The sequence below is a fragment of the Stylophora pistillata genome, chromosome 1 (assembly GCF_964205215.1).
Source record: "Stylophora pistillata chromosome 1, jaStyPist1.2, whole genome shotgun sequence".
Classification (NCBI taxonomy): domain Eukaryota; kingdom Metazoa; phylum Cnidaria; class Anthozoa; order Scleractinia; family Pocilloporidae; genus Stylophora; species Stylophora pistillata.
Genome location: NC_142519.1, coordinates 30,173,165 through 30,195,714, shown reverse-complemented (window position 1 = coordinate 30,195,714; position 22,550 = coordinate 30,173,165). Strand labels below are relative to the sequence as shown.

General features: G+C 40.2%; 5 protein-coding genes across 8 annotated transcripts in view; 2 read left to right on the top strand and 3 right to left on the bottom strand.

Annotated features, from left to right (window-relative positions):
* The window catches only part of LOC111338972 (regulator of G protein signaling 12), a 27,061-nt gene extending 16,209 nt beyond the window's left edge, over positions 1–10,852 (top strand). For 2 of the 3 annotated variants that reach the window (XM_022945538.2, XM_022945540.2), the window contains 7 exons: positions 1–25; positions 1,041–1,229; positions 1,790–1,872; positions 2,462–2,585; positions 3,040–3,130; positions 6,414–6,770; positions 8,196–10,852. The exon at positions 1–25 is cut by the window's left edge and continues 67 nt beyond it. In XM_022945538.2, coding sequence (XP_022801273.2) covers positions 1–25; positions 1,041–1,229; positions 1,790–1,872; positions 2,462–2,585; positions 3,040–3,130; positions 6,414–6,770; positions 8,196–9,985 — 2,659 coding nt within the window. In that variant the 3' untranslated portion in view covers positions 9,986–10,852. The remainder of the gene's footprint in view (positions 26–1,040; positions 1,230–1,789; positions 1,873–2,461; positions 2,586–3,039; positions 3,131–6,413; positions 6,771–8,195) is intronic. The other variant, XM_022945539.2, reaches the window with a different exon arrangement.
* Positions 10,853–11,533: 681 nt separating this feature from the next.
* On the bottom strand, positions 11,534–12,071 carry LOC111338979 (histone H2B.2). Its single transcript, XM_022945546.2, has one exon. The coding sequence runs from the start codon at positions 11,972–11,974 to the stop codon at positions 11,609–11,611; it is 366 nt and encodes a 121-aa protein (XP_022801281.1). The 5' UTR covers positions 11,975–12,071; the 3' UTR covers positions 11,534–11,608.
* An 86-nt stretch (positions 12,072–12,157) lies between these two features.
* LOC111338984 (histone H2A) lies at positions 12,158–13,091 on the top strand. The gene has a single exon (XM_022945557.2). It carries the CDS (start codon positions 12,192–12,194, stop codon positions 12,690–12,692), a length of 501 nt encoding a protein of 166 aa, XP_022801292.2. The 5' UTR covers positions 12,158–12,191; the 3' UTR covers positions 12,693–13,091.
* Positions 12,764–15,336, bottom strand: LOC148742038 (cyclic GMP-AMP synthase-like receptor 1). 2 transcript variants are annotated; one of them, XM_088725512.1, is made up of 2 exons: positions 15,200–15,336; positions 12,764–14,254 (listed from the first exon to the last, which is right to left on the bottom strand). In XM_088725512.1, exon 2 carries the CDS (start codon positions 14,219–14,221, stop codon positions 13,184–13,186), a length of 1,038 nt encoding a protein of 345 aa, XP_088581638.1. In that variant the 5' UTR covers positions 14,222–14,254; positions 15,200–15,336; the 3' UTR covers positions 12,764–13,183. The 2 variants fall into 2 exon arrangements, with proteins under 2 accessions (XP_088581638.1, XP_088581609.1); XM_088725483.1 differs by having other exon boundaries at positions 12,764–15,336.
* Positions 15,337–15,470: 134 nt separating this feature from the next.
* Positions 15,471–22,536, bottom strand: LOC111338982 (uncharacterized). Its single transcript, XM_022945554.2, has 3 exons — positions 22,291–22,536; positions 20,792–21,019; positions 15,471–20,063 (listed from the first exon to the last, which is right to left on the bottom strand). Exons 1-3 carry the CDS (start codon positions 22,501–22,503, stop codon positions 19,803–19,805), a joined length of 702 nt encoding a protein of 233 aa, XP_022801289.2. The 5' UTR covers positions 22,504–22,536; the 3' UTR covers positions 15,471–19,802.
* Positions 22,537–22,550: the final 14 nt, after the last annotated feature.

Below are 22,550 nucleotides of genomic sequence, written 5' to 3'. Positions count from 1 at the left end.
CCCACGCATTAGTTACTCAACAGAGGTTTGTGTTTATAAAATGTTTTCTTGTACAATGTCACTTGTGCCTTAAGTGCTCCTTCATCACGCGTGTTTCGCATCACGCACATGTTGACCGAATAGTCTGCGATTACGACTGTTTGTCCGTAAAATGTCGACTCAGACTCTTACGACAAGTACCCCGTTGATTAATCAACTAAACAAGCGCTGAAACAAATACAAGATTTTTACTATATTGTAATTCAGTGAACTCTCCAGTTTATATTGTTGTTTCAAGTGCGGGTCTTTACACAGTCACTTTGCTTAATTCAAATAGCAGTAACCATACGAATTTTTTTCAAATACGATATAGCGCAATGCAATATTACGAAAAAATTCAACTTGTGTCCTTTAAGCAAGGCGGAAAGTCATTGGCATGGTTGTTTATCGAAAACTTATTTGTTTTTGTTTGTTTGCATAAATTAGCTGTCGTGTTTTGCCTTTTCCGTCATTGTCAGAGGCTACTTCTTTTACCATCGAAGCTAAATTGTTTAATGTTACGCTTGATTTGCGAGTTGAAAAAATACCTTTAAAATTAGGGTAGACATAAAAACAAAAAACAAAAAACTCGAGAGACACATGTCAGAATTATTCACAAAAACAATCAACTTGAAGAACGGAAAAGAAAAACTTGTGCGTAAGTCTCTGGGACCTTAACAAACTTGGAGAAGTCTTCGGATACAGATAGAAATCAATTTTCTTTTTAATATGTAGGGAATGTAACAAACCTATTTTTTTACTTGGAATACGTCTGTTATATCTGTTTACTTTTTTCTAACTGTATTCCATTTTTTTTTTTCGATACACTTGCGTCACGTGTGACTTAAAAAAATACCGGAAATTCTATATTCCCTATCAAGTGCACTTGGCAAATTTTCTGCTCTGTACTTGTGACGTGTTAACAAGGTTAAAAGGCGAAGGAAGTAGGTTAAGAGGTTGAAGCGTTTACTACCTATTCATGTATACAATAACAATGAACGTTTTTGGCGCTGTCTGTACAGTCTCTACATGTGGATCAGAGAAGGGAAAGTGAGTCGTTCCAGTTCTGTAGAGTGGTGTTACCTGACCATTCATCCACCATTCTTCTGTGCAAGGAAGGTCAAACCTTACGCCAAGCCCTAATGCAACTATGCGAAAGAAGACACCTCTCGCTTGTCGCACACGAGGTGTTTCTTGGCGGTGGAGATAAGGTATCTTTATCACTATGGGCCTTGAGATGTTTGTTCCATTTGTTTTGCGCAAGATGTTTTCAGCATTGATCGCCTTTTGTTGTGACCTTAAAATTGTTCTGTTAAGCCTCTTTTGTGTCTTATATCAGAGGGTTTTTTTGTTCCAGTGGAGATAAAATATCTTGATCACCCTGACCTTTGGGATTTTTGATTTGTTATGAAAACAAATCCCCCGAGTATTGATCGAGTAATTTGGTGACCTTGAAAGTGTTCTGTTTCGTTGTTTATTGATTGTTCCTCGAAAGAGCCTCTTCAACAGTTTACCCGAGATTTGTGTTATTGTGGGTGGTAGTTGATAATTTTGAGTACACAATCGTTGCGGCCTCTAACAACAACAACAGTACCTTTAATTTGAGCTGTGCTTTAACGGAGGGGACACAGTACCTCTTGATTTATCTTACAAGTCTGGGGTATAACTGAAATGTTTGGGTAGTAAACAAGAGGTTAATCCCCGCCCAAGTAGGAACACTTTCAAGGTCAGGAAGCAGGATTCGTTTTTCAAAAATTTTCTATGTTTTTAGCTTATCCTGTTAGAGGAACTGGATGAAGACATGTCCATCATGGGAGGCAGGGAGGTGGTATTGATACACAGAACGCTTTTCAGGTAAAATTTCACGCACGAAAGGAATTGTCGTAAAACTTTTTCTTACAATATTAATCACATTCTACAGCAAGCACGTCATGTGAGTGGACGGACTTAAGAACTTTTGGATGGTAGTTCGAAAGAACACCAAATCGACGGTCTTTATGTAGCAGCTGGAAGGGAGAATTACGCATCAGATCATAAGGGATCGTTATTGTATTGGCCATTCCCTTGTGTGTGAAAAAGCAAAAACCTAATTTTCAAATGAGACCAAGTTCGAAACCTTTCTCGTTTAAATTGGATGGCTTTGCCAAATAATAACTACTCATTTTCATGTTAAAAGCTGCACACTTACCGTTGTTGGTAACAGGGGCCATGAACATCTCGCAAATGGCCTTTTGCACAACAGGGAAAGTGAATTAATTCCAGCTGCTCATGGGACTGTTTCCGTGACGGAACCCCCATGCAGTTTCCCTGGACAGGGACCTAAACGTTTGCATTAGAGAACATACGCACAGACGGTAGGAGACGGCAACTCTCCGAGTCCGGTCTAATCATGTATGTTTTTCTGTGTATCGCTTTACTTGACTTTTTCTTTCGTGCGTTTTAGGTTGGAACTCCCAGATGGTGTGATCCTGTGCGTCAAGGTCAAACCCGATCAGAGCGTCAAGGCTTGTTTGGAGCCCATTCTCTATCGGCAAGGATTTTCTCCTACTCATGTGATCACTCATTTGGTACGTTTCTCTCGTGCCGTTTTAGTTAGGCATAGCTGACTTGAACAACCACTTTAGGGAAAAAAATCGTACTTAGTAAGTGGATGCAAAGGAACACACACGAAAAAAATGCCTTTCAAATATGAGAACGAAGGAAGTGCTTTACCGAGTTCTATTTTTTTACGAGATCATTTAAAGAAATTTCCAATTAAGCATCGAAAGGAATGTGGAAAGGTATTTTTTTGCGCTTTCTTACATGCCACCCTTCCAGCTAATCAGATGCAAACCCAAACCAATTGCGACTTGGCCACACGCGTTTATCAGTTTGCTTGTTTTGCAAGGAGTTTTCTTTCACTCCTTGTGATATTTGACCGATTTAATTACTTTGGTTTTCGTTTTTCAACGGCACTCAATTGAAAAATGCTCCCAAGTTTTCTCTAATGCTTCCTTTCCCTTTTCCTTTCCTCATACTCAGGTGGAATGTGAAGTGCCACTAGACCTTGGTATCCCAGCAGCCTCTATTGAGCATCAACTCGTAGTTGTGGAAACTGAGGAACAGCTTACAGGTACAGAATACTGTTCAAGGTTCTTCTGTTTTGTTTCGTTCTTTTGTTTGAACCATTTTCCTTTCAAGCATTGGTATGCAGGTGTTATTGCTGTTAACGCTGTACAATTTTATTATTTTATTAATTTCCTTTGAATATTTACCGCGGTTATAGGGGTGGGGGCGAATTTGAAAGAAGATTCAATCGAATCATGAAAATCGGTAGCATAATATAATCGTGATTGCCCAATAAACACTAAAAAAAAGGAATTAAGGAAAAGCACTGATGCAAGAAACAAACCGCCAAACTGGGAGGTGTTAAGATTTCCAAGTGAGAGATGGTCGGCAAATAACTGAACCTAAAGACGTTATCATATCTGCTTCCACCCGAAATTCGGTGAAATCTTAGTTCTAAACCGCCTACGCTTCGAAAGCCTTCTCTCCAGGTTCTATGTCCATCTTTTCGTTTCCAAAATTGTTCTCTTGTCATGATATCCACTCTTATTGCTATATCGAGGCTCCGTGTTACGCCCCATCTATCGGCGTCGACCAGAATTCTGTAAAATCCCGGTTCTAAGCCACCGTCGCTTTGTAGGCCTTCTTTACGCCCATCGCTTTGTTACCGAAAATTTTCCCCGGGTTATACGATCCACTCATATTTTTTTAGTCTCCGTGTGCAGGCCCATCTTTTTGGTCTCCCCGATCAATAGTGCCCCAACCCTTCTCAGACTCGTGTACCAAACAAAAAATCACGCTCAAATTATAAACTCTCGTCACAACCTTGTATGAATCAAGGGCTTATAACGGGCGGATTTTGCGGTGTTAAGGATTGATGGCCCGCCCCCTTTAGTAGCTATTGGACGCAAAAGGTATTTTCAATGGATTTTGGATGAAAAAACTTTCAAAATCTTTTATTATTAACTACTGTCAGACAAATTGTCGTCCTTGATTGTGCCAGTTGGTGTATGTAGATTCAGAACTTATCTTTTTAAGTGCGAAGTAAATTTTGTTGTTAAATCTAGCCGTCGAATATCGACTTGACAAGCTTCAGTTTGCTAAGTTTCTCTTCACAAACTAACAAGCGTCATGCAGATTATATATATTGGACTTGACATCTGCAAGTTGTTAAGATGCATGTTTTTTGAGAACGCGTTCGCTAAACACTTCCGCAGATGAACTTCGTTGTTTTTTGCATCTCATGGCTCACACTCTGGGTGGTTTTTTGGCACAATCAGATTTTCTTTTGTTTGCCAGCTGTTTGTCTCTCACCTTCCTGTAAAGCTAACAAAATCTGCAAGACGCCTTAAACAGACCTGACGTGTTTGTCTACGAATGTTTCGTGATTCGGATTTTGTTTTGTGTACCTTCTCTGCGGATTCTTGAACAGAAAACAAAGTAGAAAGATTGAGGTCAACTTCTCCATCCACTATTGTTTCTGTTTCGGGAGAATTTTCCAAACTCCTACCGATGTTGAAATTTGCAGTGAATGGTGAGTTGTACCCACCGACGTTGGCGTGGGATTCGTTAGTTTTATTGTTGTCGTTTGAAGTTTATCTGTACCGGCAACCGGTGTCAGGTTCCGTCTTTTACAAGAAAATATTTAAACCAAAAAGTGATTGTTTTTTCACCGCTTCGTTCACCTTTGTGCGTTGCTGGTTCTGTATTTTCAGGTTTTCTTCAGTCAGAATTGAATAATAGGATTTTTTATTTTTTTTTTTGTGAATGGTTTACACTCAAGCGTAATCTGACAAGGATTCACTTTCTCGTATCGCAGTGGTGTGTTTATTAAATTATGTCTTGCGCGTTTTCATAAAGAAATACAGCGATAATTCTCAGATTCACCGGAATATTTCTTTCATTTACATGTGTGTCAGATTATTAGTGTGAGTGGAGCAGGTGGCTATATTTATTGTTTGTCTCTGGTAGCCGTGTAAATTGACTGTTTCTTCGCACAAGACAAATTTTAATTTGCGGAATACTACTGTATGCAGACTAACAATGTTTAACTTTTCTATCGCATTTTCATTAGCTGCATAAAGAATCTTGTTTTTTATTTTGCTCCTTTCAAAAAGCCTCCTAGAATACCAAAAGTTCCACTTCAGATTAAGTTTCGTATCTTGTTCCTAGTTTTCGCGTTCAAACAGAGCAAGAGGAAGTCAAGCAATGTGATGCAGTTTTTCCTGTATCATAACAGTTCGTTCATTCATCGAAAAGCTTTCCCTTTACATGAGGTGACATAACAGATCCCTTTTTAAAAACAATATTTACCTTAACTTCGGCTGGAGTTGTTTCAGTCATTGATTTGTTTGTCAATGTGTGACGAATTGAAACAACATTTGAAATGCAGACAACGATGCTCATTGATTCGTCGCTTCTGAAACGAAATCCTTGTTGTACAATCACCTATTTCCGATAATTGAGCTTCTTTGAAAGCCTATTCAGTTCATTCTGTATCAATATGAACTTTAGATGTCGGTGCGGCAAACCATCATAGAATTTTTCCAATTAAGAATTGTCTCTCACGAACAAAAACACAGCAGGTACTAAACTGAAGGGACCCAGCTGTTATAGCCTTGACTTTTACAATTATGCCTCAGATCCTGCCTGAAAGATAAGGAAAACATACTAATAACACAGGAACCACGTGAGTGGACGCTACTGTTACAGTCATCTTCTTCAGTGTAATAAATTGAACTGCATGAAGATATTATTTGAAAGCTTTCTTTTCGATTTTTATACTCAAACAAGGGTTCTTTCGAGAACTATTGTTCACAGCAAGATGAAGAGCTCTCCTTTAGTAATACTCAGTACCTTTCTAATGAACCCTTTTGTCTCCTAATATCTATCTGAATGAAATTCTCCTAACTGTCTGCGACACCTTTCTTATTAATTTTGTTCTGAGAATTTGGTGTTGTATTTAATGAAAGTCCTCTGTTCTCTATTCTCATTACTTTTGCTTGGTATTGTATTGGGACTGTCAGGAGAAAATATGTCTTGGTCACTCCTGGGAGTTGAAAAGGATTCATTTCTACGCGGCAGGGTTTTATATTAGCGAACAAACCTTAGTTTTATTTTCATCGTGGATCAGTGACGGCCTTCGCTTTTAGGTTTTCAAAGCGAGACTGAGTAACAATCCCTTTCCGTCGGCACTTCAGGAACTGCTGCTTAAATTTCCGGTTTCAAACCAGACTCACCGAGGTTTTCAAGAATTGTAGTTTTCTCGCTGTTTTATGATCTGTTTGTTTGTTTGTTTGTTGTTTTTGTTTTTTAAATTATTATTTTGTTTTGTTTTGTTTTTGATATAGGGAATATCAACGCCCAGTCTCCCCCTCGTCAAGTTCTTTCCGCGCGCGCCTCGCGGCGGGAAAGCAAAAAGAACGCGTTTGACGATCTCGCTTTTGAAGAGGTCATGCGTGGTAAGAGACAAGCTCTTGGTGACGGGCACTTCGACCAACTAGGAGTGTGGGTTCCTGAGTCTACACCGAGCGAGGATTCATTGAAGGAGGATCTGAACCGTGGAGATGGAAGTTTTGGGAAGAGTTTGTTAAAAGCTCAAGGACTGTTTGCAAGAAAGCGAAGAGAAGGCAGCGAACAGGAAAAGATCGTAACAGTTGTTAGTAAAAGTGGCCGTTTCGGAAACGAAAAAACCTCTGATGTGAAAGGTATTCACGCTTGTTTAGCTCTGACCCATAGATAAATAGGAGCCGCCAATAATTATAGTGAATTTAGAATTCATGAGAGGGAATTTCATTTCATGATTATGACTCACTTACATGCCACGCCTAAACGTCAATTAATTTTTTTCAACTGGTTGAAGCAAACACTAGCACAGTCATCCAGAGAAGGGACGCAGACAATGTACAGCCGAAACCTGTGTTAACCAGACACCCACGGAACCCCTGCTGGTGTCTGCTTGTAAAAGGGGTCTGCTTATTGCGGATTTCATTTTGGTTAATAGTATTTGAGAAGTTTTCTCGTTGTTTTAGTTTTGGTTTTGTTTTTTCTTTTACATACATGGATTCGTTCTCGGCTTAGATTTAACTCTGATAGGTTTTATAAGACCCATCAATGTCAGAACCAAACAGAGCAGGAGTACTTTGAAAGGAAATAACGCATATATCTTCTCTCAACGTACTGTTCTAAGGAAGCTACAAAAACTTTTTTCAAGAAGTCTTGTGAAACTATTAATTATGAACTGCCTAATGCTCGTTATTTCTAGCTGTAGTTACTGTGATCTACTGCAACATTTTTATTGTTTGCGGTATGAAATGCTGAAATTGTCAGTGTTTCTCTAAGTCTAATTATCCTAGCAAGTATATGCTTAGTCCTTACTAGGCAGAGTTTTTTTTCATTTGGGAACCTTGTTTTGCCGATCGAGGACAATCCAGAAAAGCTGAAACACGCAAATGAATGTTCCAAGTTTCACAGTGACTTGTTGCACCACCCTCTGGTGTTTCCAAGCTTTACTTTTACGCCAGGTGCAACCAAGCACTTTGCTCCTACATTCTAATTCGCTATTCAAGTGCTGAAGCACTTGAATTTTCTTTTGTTTTTTTGCCATCAACCTGTCGCATTGCTCTTTGCGTCACTGTTGCCATAGTTTTCGGAAGGTTTATTTAATTTGCATCGTTGCTTGTGAGGGTTGGTCAAATCGCCGCTTGTTTTTGTGAAATTTTTAATCGGTCAAGGCAAGTTCGTGTATTTTTGCAGTTTTTCATCTGATCGTATTGGTTTACTTGCTTTGCGGTTTGTTAGGCGAGGGAGACATTATCGTTCTTATTCCCTTTGTTTTAATTCCTTACTGAAACTTCATTGTTTGCACGTACATTCTACTCCTAAATTGTCACGAACGCGTTGAAGATAAGGATTGTGGTCGCGAATGTAAGCTTTTTAGCAAATAACTGCTACCAAGTTTTGTTTTGCTTCAAACAAGCCACGTAAGCGATTCGCTTTGATCTCAAAGTTGTGTTAATGCGATTTACTTCGCAGTTTCAGTTTCAAAGCGTCGAATTCATTTCACCTGTTTTCATTAACCTGTTGTGTGCTGTTTAAGGCTATTTTTAATTTTTGTTTTTGTTTTTGCTCAGCAGACTTCTTTGACCTTATCAGCCGTGCTCAGGCAAATAGAATGGATGATCAGAGGGGTGAACTGAAGGGAAACTTAGAATTGCCGGATTTCCTCAAAATCCCGGCCAGCAACAAGTTAGCTCAAGGCAATGAGGATTTCAAGGTACCTTATCCTCCTCAGCCGCCTCACGGTTTCAGAACTAAAGAGAGGAACGTATCGAAGCCTGTCTTGAAGAAGACACTATCGTCGCCAATCGATTGTCCTGCCGAGAAAATGGATTTGATGCAAGAGCTAGCCGCAAAGTTTTCCAAGAAAACGGAACCAACCAAGAAAAACCCATCGCCGAGAGTTGATCAGGAAACTGAACCGAGCGAAATTCTTTTGGACTTTAATTTTAACTCGAGGCCGCAACCGCAGCAGGCACAGAATTCCCAGTTAGCTGCTCACTCAGAGGATAAACAAAAACGTACACCGAGACCCAGATCGTGTACAGATTCTAATTTGTACACGATGGAAGTTACTCCGCACGGGATACGGCATGAAACGGACAATCGCCCGCAACCTGTCACTGACGCGGAACCTCGGAAGAGCGTTGCTCATGTTCCCCCGTCAATACGGCCACAAGCATCGCAACCTGTCACCGTAAATAGCTTGCGGGGAATGCATTACGCTACGAATCCACGGCGCAATACTGTGGATCAAGTTATGCATTTTCCTTCCACGGGAAGCGTTAAACCGCCGGCGATTGGAAGGGTTTCATCGAAATCCTCACAGAATATCAGAGACGTAGCACCTGCAATTTACGATATGAGACCGGAACCGAATAACGAAGGGGTACGATTGAAAGGGTATGATAATTCGGCGAAATATTCAAGTACTCCCCGAGATATCCCTCAACGAAAACTTGTCTCTGCGTACAGTTTGCCCGAGGTGAACTCCCAGAGAGCTGAGGTACATATTCCATCTGAGGGAGGCCCCCCTCCAGTTCCTCGGAGAACAGTTTCTAGTATGGACCGCCGACCCCGACCTAAACCAATTCACAATCCCAAGGAACTTTTAGCAAGACTTGAAAACGCGCCAGTGTCGTCGACTGAAAGGGTAGAATCACCACCGAACCCTAATATTTCGAGAGTTGGAAGCCCTCCCCCTCCCCCTCCTACCCCGCCCTCAGGCTCGTTGTTAGACCTACAAATAGCCGACTTCTCTCCACCTCCTTCGATTTGTGATTCACCAGAAAAAACCTCTCGCCCGCTTGAGGATCGAGACACTAAAAGATCCTCCCAGCCTTCAGGTTCTCAAAATAACTATTCGCCGAACAGGACTAGCAGTGAAAGTTTTGCTGGGCCCGTAGCGTATGTTGACATGCCAGGAAAAGATTCTCAAAGAACGTTGAACTACATTAAACAGCCGATCACGCCGAATGTTAGAGTAAGTAATTTGAACGCATCCAATTCGACGAACTTATCTCAGCGCCTGCTGAGTGAGAACCGAGTGGATGCAATCACACAGGCGTCCACTCCAGGGTCTGTGACGCCAACTGTTTCGAACTTAAACAAAACGGTTACATCATCTCCTGCAAACGAAAGGACTCTTGTCGAGGAATCACCATCGGAAAATGTGACTCCTTACGCGGGTCAAAGACCGTCAATGGACAGTGCATCTAAACGGCTGATAACCAACACGGGAAGCGTTCCAAGAACTAAAAGCACTGATCTAGAAAGACGTAAAAGCCGACAGGGCAGCGAGATTCCTCAGCTAGACCCTTACGTCACTTACGAAAAGGAGGACTTGCGAATAACCTTCGTGTAAGAAATTCACCTAGAACTACTTCTGAGGGAGAAAAGAGAGTTAAAGATATATTTTCGGTAACCTGGAGAGTAAAGATTTTACAACTTTTTTGGGGTGAATATTAATGTTTTCCTAGCGTTGCTTATGCTTTATTTGAGTTTGGAGCTTTAAAAGAAATTTTTTATGTAACTGCTCAAAATATGAAGTTAGAAATAATTTAAGTGATCTTCGAATTATTGAGTTGAAGCCAGGAATAATTTAAAGGGGGATGGGTTCAGTCGACGGCGTTTGTATTGGAAATACAGGCGAACAATGCGTGTTGCCAGCTTGAGATGTGACGCCTCCGCTTGTGGATAATGAAGATCACTTTCGGTGGTGTGAATATTTCTTTCTTATGTTTTTTTAGAAATAAGTTTTTTATGTATTTTATTGACTAGCGAAATGAATCTAATATTGATGTTTACGATGATGATCGTGTTTTTATTTTCTTATTGAAAATCGAAGAGCCACTTTTTCCTGAAACTTGCTGTTTCCGTTGCATGCTTTTGTACAAAGCCATTACGGCGTCGCACATTCCACCTAATAGCTTTGCGTGACGGCAAAAAGAGTCGCCCTCGTGACTTTAGAAATAATTTTTATGGAAACATATTTTTTTATATATATTTCCCCAACACAACGTGTACCCAGCAATGTTACGGAAGGTATATGACTTTTTTGTCTTTCGGAAACTGAATTTTCTCAGAAATGGTTATTTGCTTATTTATGAGGTTGTCAAAACTACGTTTTTTTGGTCATATTTACACTTTAGTTTGAAAGCAGTCAAAGGGTATAGTTTTGTACGAAAGAGGTATCTGATATTAATTATGAAATACAATGTTTGAAATTGTATCAATGTGATCAAGGGAATCTTCATGAAAATGTTATCCTTTGTTAATTGTTGTTCATCGACAATATTGACAGCTAATTTTTCATAGTTCTCAAGGTCAGTGCTTGCAAATTTCAAGGACTTTTCCAAAACTGAGATTTTTCGAGAACTCCAAATTTCACCTTAAAACCCGTGAATTCCCAAGATTTCAAAATCAATTATTCTCTTTACGGTCTACATACATCTCATACAACGTAAAATATGTACTTTATTGCTTGAGTTAGCCAGATTTACTGGACTTTTCAGGACCTTCAGTTCTTTACGGCGCTTTCCTGTTATTGAAAATGTGTAAAATAAAATTCGAAGAACTATGTGTTAGGCAAATCGGCACGACATTGAAGCGACTATTTATGAAACATCGAATGGTAGCAAAGGCTCGGATACCTTACTGGCAGTGCGGACGAAAAGTTAAAGGGGGCTTCACGAATAAGACAAAAAAAAAAAAAAGGACACTTCAAACGGATGATCATTAGTCTTGCACCAAAAATGTTCCTGCCACATTTTTTAAGGGAAGCTGTAGTACGAGTGAAACCCTTTGGAAGGAATTAACCAGGTAAGAGTGGTTGAATTTGTGATGATATTCACTAAGGTAAGGTGATTACAATTCTCAAAGGGATCACACTTGGATTACTAACGCATTATAATTTGTTGGTCATGATCTTTTATTAACGTTTGGTGGCTCTTAAAAGAGCCGTTGTGTATGTTGCGTTCAATCCACTCTACTTGCTGCTAGAGTACTTGGTGACTGCCTTTGTTCCCTCACTCACAGCGTGCTTGGCTAGTTCACCGGGCAGCAGCAACCGGACGGCCGTTTGAATCTCACGAGAACCAATTGTGCTCTTCTTGTTGTAATGGGCCAGGCGTGATGCTTCGCCGGCAATCCGCTCAAAGACATCGTGAACGAAAGAGTTCATGATTCCCATTGCTTTACTGGAAATTCCTGTGTCTGGGTGAACTTGTTTGAGCACTTTGTAGATGTAGATAGAGTAGCTTTCTTTTCGCTTCTTGGTTCTCTTCTTTTTGTCGCCTGATGCTCTCTTTCCACTGATTTTCTTAGCTTTCTTTACACCTGCTTTAGGAGGCATTCTGCCAATATACTCGTAACAAACCTCGGGTTATAATAATGACCTTCGTAAGATTTTGCGAATGAGGCTTTATACCCGAACAGATATTTATAGCAAAGTACCACAGGATCGAAAATCGCTTGGATCAAACTTGCTAATTTTCGATTGGTTTAACAAAAATTAGCCTGCCGCCTGAGGAAACCATATTTTTGCTGTGCCCTGACTGGCTAAATGGCGTATGCAGTTTTATCTCTTATTGGCGCATTTCGATCCATCTGCATTTATAAATTTATTGTGCAAATATTTCTGCTTTGTTCGATCTGTAGGTATTTTATCTAGGGGGTTGCTTATTTTCGTTATGACAGGTCGAGGAAAATCCGGTAAAAGCCGTAGCAAAGCTAAAAGTCGTTCATCGCGAGCTGGACTTCAATTTCCAGTTGGCAGAGTCCACCGTCTTTTACGTAATGGGAACTACTCGGAGCGAATCGGTGCGGGCGCTCCGGTTTACATGGCAGCGGTTCTCGAGTACTTGTCCGCTGAGATCCTTGAGCTTGCTGGTAACGCTGCACGAGATAACAAGAAGACAAGAATTATCCCAAGGCATCTTCAGCTCGCCATCAGAAATGACGAAGAGCTGAACAAGCTCCTTGGTGGGGTCACCATTGCTCAAGGAGGAGTTCTCCCCAACATCCAAGCTGTTCTTCTTCCCAAGAAATCCGAAAAGAGAAGCAAACAGTGAATTGTCTTCTGAGAAAGAAAAAACGGCTCTTTTAAGAGCCACCAAAATTGCAAAAGCAATTTCCAACAAACTGATAGGAAGATTTTCTCTTTTATTACATACTAAAGTAGTAAAAAAGTCAGCATACATATTTGTAAAAGAAAAAACCCTGCTTTTGTCTTAATGGACACTTGCACGAATCAGATACGTAGTTTTAGCTTTTTTACAGATTTCTGAACCCTAAAAATGCATAACAAAGCTATATGTATGCCGTGGAAGCAACCGATTTCCTAGCGAAACTCAAAAAGCCTCCGCCGCAGATTCGGCAAAATTCTAAAGTAAGTTGATATCTATCGGGTGCCGTACGCCATATCCTTAAAAGTACAAAAATATTGTCCATTAGAAAAACACCATAGTCCATTTACAACTGTGTTCTCTTTTCGTAATGATTGCTGGGAAGGCTCGATCCCTCTATTTAAAGACCTGAAAGCTTTCATTCGCATAACTTTTCTTCATCTTCTTTTTATGAATTTCAGTCTTCTGCATAAGCTCCTCAGTTCTTCACCGCTTATTGCACTCAACAAGTTTACAGATGGAATGAAAAAGTGGGGACAAGTTTTATCGCGAGCGAAACACTCTAAAGCCTTGACGAGACCGTGAAAACGATAAGGGACTTTCTCCTCGGTCCACTGATCAAACTCGGAAAGTTTTGCGCACTCATGCAACAAAACGGTCTGTAATAGGTACGGTTTAAGAAAATCACAACCAAGTTCTTCGTAAACAAATGTTTTCAAAAGCTGAAAGCTTTCCCGTCTTTGAGGAAATCTTTTGAAATCGAGCTCAAATCTTTCTGCTTTGCAAAACCAAATTCTCCAATGATACTCTACTGAGGTTGCTTTTGAAACCAACTGAATCCCACAGTTAACTGTTTTCCGCTTGGAAAGCGGGTTTCTTTTTTGACCCAGTTTTTTTCCTTTTGAAGGATAAGTGGGAATCGGCCACGGCAAACCTTCGCAATCAATAACAGGTAACAAGTCAACAGTTAGAATCAAACCTCGGAAGTCAATCTGAACACAGACCTCATTGTCAGAAGAAATATTTCTGACTTCAATACCACGGGTTGTTTTGTTATGGTAGAGCTGTAAATATAACATGTCTGTAAGCAGTATGGACAAAAGATTAGAGAATGCATAGCGCAACATTTTCGATGACAAGTATTCCTGTCCCGTAGAAGATCTTCTGCACTCACTTTTCCATGTGTTGTGAGTGTGCGTGTTTTGAATTACTTCGACTAGCGTGACACCTGGAGAACATCCATCTTCTTGTAAACGTATTTCGGTGGTGCGAAGGCTATTTGAACTAAGAAAAAGAAGCAATTCAAAATGGTTCCTCTTCTTTTCCATGAGGAAACTTGACGAATTGACAGGTTGGAATGTAAACTTCGGGTCGTGTTGTGCCACAGCATTTAACAGAATATTTACGACTGATTCCACCAATTCGAAGGGCGAATCCTTCCCGCTATCATCTCTTCTATTTTCAGCTTGCAACATTGGTAGCACATGGTCTATCCACCGCGGAATTGACTGTGGTTTAAGAAATAATGTTTTCTTAGTCGAGGAACTCATTTCCTCTTTCGTTTCAACACTGATTCAGTGTCGAAGCAGCGCTGAGAAACACACCGCAAACTAATACAATCAACTGTTTAAAAATTAAACAGTGCCTTACTTGTGGTTTTCAGGTTTGCCGATTTGTAATGTACAAATTTTTGAGTGGATGTGCGAGAATACGAAATTGTTTTCAACCAAGAAATAAATGCGTTCTAGTCGCGCTCTTTTTTTGAAACGTTGATCAGTTGTATCCATTTGTTCAGGCCACTTCAGCTTTTTCTCAGTTTTCAGCTTTAACTAAAACAATGATAATTTATAGATGACGAAGTGTTAATCCCTGAAACAAAAGTCGGGAGAATTATTCAACACAATTTACTGAGCCAGAAACGAATAATCGTTTTGGTATAAATGCAAAAATTTTATTTCAATAATAATTGCTTCCAACTCATACGCATCAAGGAACAAAAACAAGGCCCCGGTTGTTCGAAGGGTGAATGGCGCTATCCACTGGACAAGTCGTGTAAGGTGGATAGTGCAGCGATTTATCCGTTGGATTGAGTTATCCACTGTTATCCACCCTTTAAACAACTGGGCCAAGGAGTCTGACGCGGAGATTAGGTCTTTTAAGTGCACATAATTCAAAGGAGACTGAAAACTTTTATTCATTTTGTTTACCTCCATATGCTGTCGAATACCGTTGCAAATTCGTTTTGTTGTTTCAACCACTGTGCACATCAAGAAAGTATTGCGTGTTTCGTTTAGCAAATAGGCGTTGCCTTTTGATAGATTTATTTTGATTACGAGACTCGTGACTGCCATACGGTGATTTTAAAGTGTTAGCTCATTACGTTTTAAACCAGTTTTTCAGAAGAATTGATAAGAGAGAGAAGTGCTACATAGTCTGTTCAAAACTCCGCTTACCTGAATCTCCTAACTTGTTTAGACTGTTTTTACGACCCGCCACAGAAGTTTCCAATCGCGTTTTCTGAATTTGCTACGAAATAAAGACTTGATTTGCGTTTTTCTGATTTCGAATTTTAAATGTGTGTCTTTTAGATCGAATAACTGTTAAAGTTTGGATAAGTATTATACAGTTTGTGGTGGTCGTCTGAGCTGACCAGTTCCGAGTAAGGAAACATTGCACATATTTTTTTTTTAATTTTTAATTATTCGTATGAAGATAGGCAACCAGTTTCCATTAGAATCTAGCAGGTTTATTTATTTAAATGAATAACTTTTTTTTCAAAAAAGAAATGTCCATTTGTTGCTCAACATGTTTGAATCATATCTTGACAAAATAAGTTACCATAGCAACACTTCAGCTACTTAATCTTGGCTTTGTCTGTCTGTAACTTTAAAAACGAGTTCAGTTAACTCACTTCAATTTAACAAATGGTAAACACCACAGCGTACACTATTGAGTTATGGATGCACGCGGGAGGTTGCTAAGCACGAAAGAAGCGTAAGAGTCGCTCGAGGCGATAACCGAGAGCGACTCTACCTTCTTGAGTGCTTAGCAAACCTCCCAAGTGCATCCATAATTCAATAGTGTACGCTGTGGTGTTTACCATTTGTTTTATAACATAACATTGATACATTGTAGCTAAAGAGTTCCCTTTTATTTAACAAATCTTACGCGACCAGAAAAAACAAGCGCGCGCGTAAAAATAGTCTTTGCATTTGCTCACGTCAGCAGCGTACACCCATGGGCAAATGGGGGACGCTAAATTGACCAATCAGAGCGCGCGCTTTACTTTGGTTATGTTATAAATATGAATTGCAATCAAAACCTACAGATCCATGTGTCTACAAGGGTTTACAAAAAATCTGTATGTAGGAACCAGAGCCATCTTAACTTATCAAAAAAGACAATGTCAGAGCTGTGAAAATTCACGAAAAGTATATATTAAACATTCTGATTTTTACACTTTAATTTACGAGCTATGAAAATTTCATTAACACTATGAATTGTATCTACGGCGGCCCAGAAGGGTCACACGTGCAAACTAAAAACGTTGCCGCAAACTAAAAATATTACCGGCAAATTAAAAATAATGCTGCAAATTAAAAATGGTACATGTAAATTAAAAATTTTACATGCAAACTAAAAATATTACCTACAAATTAAATATAGTACATTCAAATCTAAAATGGCCCAGAAGGGTCACACATGCGAATTAAAAATGTTGCTGCTGCAAATTAAAAATTAAAAGTCGTGCGCGCGCATCATGAAGGATAAGACCTGGTTCGAGGCGCACGACCTCGCCTTCAGTCTTCATCTATGTTTGGCGCGTGAAAGGAAGAGATTCTAGTTGAGCTTTTTTTTAACGATGTTCTGCGCATTTTGTGACGAAAAATGTGTGACTGCTGCAATCTTTTGTCATAGATGTGGAAAAATGATAAGCTCAAGTATGGATAAGGAGAAGGGTTCTCCTTGTGGCGTGCAGAAGACGTCGGCGACAGCATCAAAGCCGCTCTTAACCTTCGCAACGTTCCGATCGAGGAAGGAAGACGATCGTTCGGAGTATCTTAAGCCATCTGCAGCGAAAAGGCTGAAAAAGGAACCGGAAAGGGTTGAAAAAGAAGTTAAAGTCCAAGTTGGACTTCCGGTTAGCTCAATGGATAGAGCGCTGGACTGTTGTGCGGGAGGTCGAGGGTTCGAGCCCCGGCCGGACCAACACTCAGGGTCTTAAAATAATTGAGAAGAATTTGCTACCTTTCTATAACATCAAGAAATGGTTAGATATTCTAGTCTTCTCGGATAGGGACGAATAAATGGAGGTCCCGTCTCCTGCAGGGTTGGGGTAGGAGACGTTAATTTCCCACACACGAGATTACTGTGTGATGGATGTCCTCCCCTGGGGTGGGATGGGTGGGATATTGGGCGCACTTAATTTGGAGCCTCGCTCTGTTGTGCGACCCTCACCACACTCTGGTGAAAGTGATTAAACAAAATCTTTAAGTAACGATGAAGGACGGCAGTCTTTCCGTGAAACGTGGAGTCACTCTCCCCGTGACTTTCTCATCCAAAAGCAATTCTGACGATTTACTAAAAAAGGCTTTAGAGAAACATTACCGCTTTAACAACAACTTAATTTCATCCACGCTTCCATCATCGTATAGATTGTTGTACCATGACAAATCTGAGGTGAAAACTCTTCCAGGTAGCGATGAACGATTTGTATTACAACGATAGGAGTATTACAACGATAAGAGTATTTTTTACATACTCTTAATTTCTTATATACCTCACACCTGTATTTATCCTAGTCAATGCAATTAGACCTTAATCTTTTAGATAGGCAGGTCCACATCAGCCATTGACTGACTTTTACCAACCTGCATTAACAAATTAACTATGTATGTATGTATGTATGTATGTATGTATGTATGTATGTATGTATGTATGTATGTATGTATGTATGTATGTATGTATGTATGTATGTATGTATGTATGTATGTATGTATACAGAGAAGAAATCGATAAATCATATGGGAGGTTAACGTTTTATTTATGTTCTTCGGATGACTATCTGGACAGATCTGGACAACCTTCTGTTCGAAGATGACGATGACAAAAGTTTAGAAGAGCCTGTGTTTGTCACCGAAATCCAGGACATTCCTTCACACGACAACGACAACAGTGACAATGAAGGCAACCCATCATTGGTAACAGAGGCCCAACTGACATCATCAGAGTCACGAGAAGTGGAAAGTGGAAATGAAAGGTCGATAGTTTGCCCTATATGCCACTCATTATTTCCCCTCTCAGTTATTGAAGGGCATGCTGATCAATGTTCCATGTGGTTACTCGATGACGAGGAACAGCCGTGTGACAGTCAAAGTTATGGTGGTACCTCCAATGACGTTGAGAAAACAACCACAGGGCAGGAGTTGACTGGTCAGCAACACAAGGCGGCCTTAAAGGATAAAATGTCTGAATTATCACGACAGTTGCTGTCACAGGATACGAAACGTCTTACCGTCAGACGAAAGTTTATCTGGCTAGATTTCAAGTCGGCCATGGAGACTAAAATAGATCCCAAATCATCACTTAAAGTTGTTTTCACTGGCGAGCCTGCTGTAGATGACGGTGGACCGAAGAGAGAATTATTTTCAGGTAGGATATACACAAGTCAGCATCATGGATAAAGTAATACATTTTGATTGTTATTTTTTGACATGGTAAGAAGTGTTATAGCTCAGTCAGTTCCTCGTATGATCATATCTTCCAGGCGGATAGCTACGCTGTTACTACCCCTTTAAAAATCAAAGCAATATGATCTTTTTATTACACGACTCGGGCAGTCAGACAGGGCTTTCAAGACCTGTTAGGTGTCTGCTCCCTTAGCTCTCCCTGAAAGCCCCTTTGAGTCTATGAAGAATGTAAGTTCGAATCATCCCACATAGCACCATTACTTTACCAACATAACTAACATAAGCTTGATAAATTACCATCCACATGCCAGCTGAAGTTTGGACCGTAACTGAGATATTTCCTCTGAGAAAGTCTGCGCCTTCTCTCCTGCACTCCCACTGGGTCAACTTCCCATAAAATAGTTGCTACTTAGTGGCGAGGGACATGAATTTGATGCACTAGCCTCAAAGAATGCCACCCTGCTCTGTATCCTAGTGATTCACCAGAACCACTGGTTTCATTCCTGATTATATCACGCAACTGGTCAACATCGACCTCGTTTCCTCTTCTTTTCAACCCACAATCTCGCAGCCTGCGTGTAAGAGTACTTAAACTTATTTTAATACCGTGGTAGTCGACCAAGAATTGCAAAATAACCTCATTTTCATACCCAAGATGAAAGTACTTTTGGATTAGCGATCGTTCGTCGTCCGCCATTGCAACATATCAGCGCTCTCTCCAATATCTTATGGATGCCAATGCGCACGCACAACTTTTCATTCTTAATTTGCTGGTTGTATTTTTAGTTTGCAGCAACATTTTTAATTATTTGCACGTGTGACCCTTCTGGGCCATTTTACATTTGCATGTACTATATTTAATTTGCAGGTAATATTTTTAGTTTGCATGTAAAATTTTTAATTTGCAGCACTATTTTTAATTTGCAGGTAATATTTTTAGTTTGCGGCAACATTTTTAATTTGCATGTGTGACCCTTCAGGGCCACCATATGTATCGCAAGGCTAATTCATCATTCACCCCATCTAGAAGGAGTAATGCTACTGTACACTGCTTCATGCTGGATAACGCCATCAACTAACATAAGCAAGGCTTGCCAGATCCTTTTGTTTTCATATTGAGAATGCACAAATGATAAATGAAAACCTTTTGAATAACTCAAGGCCATATCCCCTCCACAAAGTTAAAAAGACCTACACACCCACTTAAAACTTCCCATATCAATACCTTTTTACTCACTTTTTATAACCTTCAGCATCCCTTACAGTTGAAACACAGGCACAAATCTTTCCTTGGTTCTCTGGAGAGAAACCTAATCAACATTAAAAAATCCTCCCCATAGTATTGCAATATTCACAGAAGAGATTTCTACTTATCTCTCTTTGCCCTACCCATTGAATAAAACTCTTCATTTGGTTGCATGTTGGTTAAATGAGCCATTCTATTTGATAATGCAAAGAGTCCAGCAATAGCACCAATATCCCAAACATCTTCAGTGTTCAAGCCATGTTTTTCAAGAGCTGCCATGTGTTCATCTTCTATTGTTTCTGATCTACAAACACGCATTGCAAACTGAATTATAGCCTTTTCTCTTTCTGTGAGGTCAGCACAGTGCCAATTGGCTGTTACCTACAAGAACCATAAATAAAAAGATAAGTAAACATAAAAAAACTATTGTCAATGCCTGCTCCAGGTTCTCACAAGAAAGTACGAGTCCTTGAGGAGCACAAGCCTTTGAGGGTCTGACACAAATATTGAGTCATTTTATTTGCGCCAGACCCCTGGCAAACTTCTTCGCTACGATCCTTAAATATTCCTCAAGGCGGAGCCATGAGGATATGATGTTAGATCAAGGCAAGAACTTCTACAGTGTACCTGATAAGCTTGAGTATTGTCATTAAATTAAATTTAATTTATCAGATTCACTGACAGGCAGGGACACTGCAACAGCTTGCACCAATTACTGTGGGCCCAGTAAAGGCCACCCACCCCACCCCAGGGGAGGACATCCACCACACACTGATCTCATGCATGGGAAATTAGGGTCTCCTACCCCTAACCCTGCAGGAGACAGGGCCTATGGTTTATTCGTCCTTACCCAAGAAGACAAGAATATCTATCCATTTCTTGATATTATAGAAAGCTAGCAGATTCTCCTCAGTTATTTGAAGACCCTAAGTGTTGGTCCAGCCAGGGCTTGAACCCTTGACCTCCCGCACAACAGTCCAGCGCTCTACCAATTGAGCTAACCAGGAGGCATTTAGTTGTTTGCTGGATAAAGTATGGATATTATAGGGAGAAGCTACATGTTAATCACTTCTGGGAGTTGAAAGGTTGAAATGTTTACAGATTTTTACCTGATCTCCTAGCAATGGATTTTTTGAGTAGATTCTCAACAGTGCACCATGAGCCACAATACAATACAAACAGCTGTTTGCTGAACTTGTTGCAACTACAACCAACTCTTTCTCTGCTTTGGTAAGGTTCCCCTCTCTTAGCATCAAAGCATCATAATACACGAAAAAAGCTCGGAATTCATCTGGTCGATGAGCAAGAACTTTGAAAACATTTGGTAAAAAACCACCCTGGAAAGTAAAGAAATGCGAATTGTTCAGTTTCATGTCTGGTAACACACATGCCTGAAATTATCTCAACAGCTTGTTTCCATGCCTAATTCTCAAAGAAAATTTTACCTTGAGAGTGAAGGACCTTATGGTGCTAACCTTGTTTAATGACAGTGGTAAATATTAACTATAAGAGCATAGGTTGCTGGAGAAGTAGGTTTGGAACCCAACAGAAATTCTTGAATGTGTTCCTATGTGATCACCTTGTCATTAGAACTGCTTTTTAGGTTGCTGGTAGTTACAAAAAGCACTCCTTATCATATTTGGTTTAGCCCTTTACTCCAAGAATTATAGTAATTTCCTTACTGTCTGCCCTATAATTACCATAACATTGCTTCTGAGAAATTGTTGTTATTTAAAATAATAATCCCCTTGTTGATGTTATTTTTCTCTTTTCTCATCACCTACCTGCTTGATAGTGTATTGTTACTGTAAGGAGAAATAAGTTCCAGGTCACCCCTGGGAGGTTAAGGTAAAGTCTGTTTATGAGCCAAGTGTTCCACTAGGCCAGCGCTTAACTCTGGTTTCCCTAGCATTAAGAGACTAAGAGTATTTCAGCTTTTTTTCCCTGAATGGGATGCAAGTGCATCGCAGGGTTACCACCAGCATTAGATTTGCCAGCAACCTTTTAACCACCTGGGTGAAGAGAGGCCCTGTGAAAGTAAAGTGTCTTACCCAAGAGCACAACACAATGTTCATGGCCAGGGCTTGAACCTGGAGCACTTGATCCAGAGTTGAGTGCACTAACCATGAGGCCATGTTGCTTTGGGAGTGAAAGGGTTTTTAATGGCTTCCCCTCTACTTTTGGTTTTGTTGAGGAAGCCAAACCAAGTATAATGAAAAATGGAGCAGGTGTATGAAGGCTGGAAATATTGTGAACTCTGACCTCAACCATAACTCTTCTTTGCCTTTTCAAACCTGCACTCACACCGTCCTCCAAGGAAGTCAATAATATATACTTACACCTGCATTTCTGGCCAAGTGGCCGTGATGGTGGGCAATTTTCGGAACTTGATGAGACCATCAACCACAACCACACCTTACTATTACCATCAACCACACCTTACTATTCTAAAAGAAAAATCGTAATGTCCCAAAGCTAATCCATTGTTTCGCCATAGTTTTCTTTTATCAAGAAACGCGCCGTGTTCTTCCGCCATGTTAGGCTTGAACTTTTCGTTTACAGCATTTTTATCTCTACACGAGCTAGGAACCTTGGTCACTTTACCTACCTTCTCTTCGACCTCTTTCATTCTCTCCTGTATGTCTTTGGGTAACGTGTCAATATTTGGAACAGGGAAGCGGCTGATCGGAATTTCCTGGCTCATGTTCCTATTCCCCACTACAGCGACAAATTTTTGAGCCATCGATTTTCCCCGTAGCAGAGGAGGCGAATTTAGATACCCCATGCGGATCAGACCTATTCTCATAGCGCGAAACGCCATTCTGTGGCTCACTGCTGTGCGTTTTACATAACAAAGGTTATGAACCT

Bases quoted from the DNA above. Each gene is read 5' to 3' on its own strand.
- LOC111338979 (XM_022945546.2), bottom strand. From the start codon at position 11,974: ATGCCTCCTAAAGCAGGTGTAAAGAAAGCTAAGAAAATCAGTGGAAAG.
- LOC111338984 (XM_022945557.2), top strand. From the start codon at position 12,192: ATGCAGTTTTATCTCTTATTGGCGCATTTCGATCCATCTGCATTTATA.
- LOC111338982 (XM_022945554.2), bottom strand. From the start codon at position 22,503: ATGGCGTTTCGCGCTATGAGAATAGGTCTGATCCGCATGGGGTATCTA. The intron at 21,020-22,290 runs GTAGGTAAAGTG...TTTACTTTCCAG, and splicing joins TGAAAGAGGTCGAAGAGAAG to GGTGGTTTTTTACCAAATGT. The intron at 20,064-20,791 runs GTAAAAATCTGT...TGGTTCTTGTAG, and splicing joins ATCCATTGCTAGGAGATCAG to GTAACAGCCAATTGGCACTG.
- LOC148742038 (XM_088725483.1), bottom strand. From the start codon at position 14,296: ATGAGTTCCTCGACTAAGAAAACATTATTTCTTAAACCACAGTCAATT.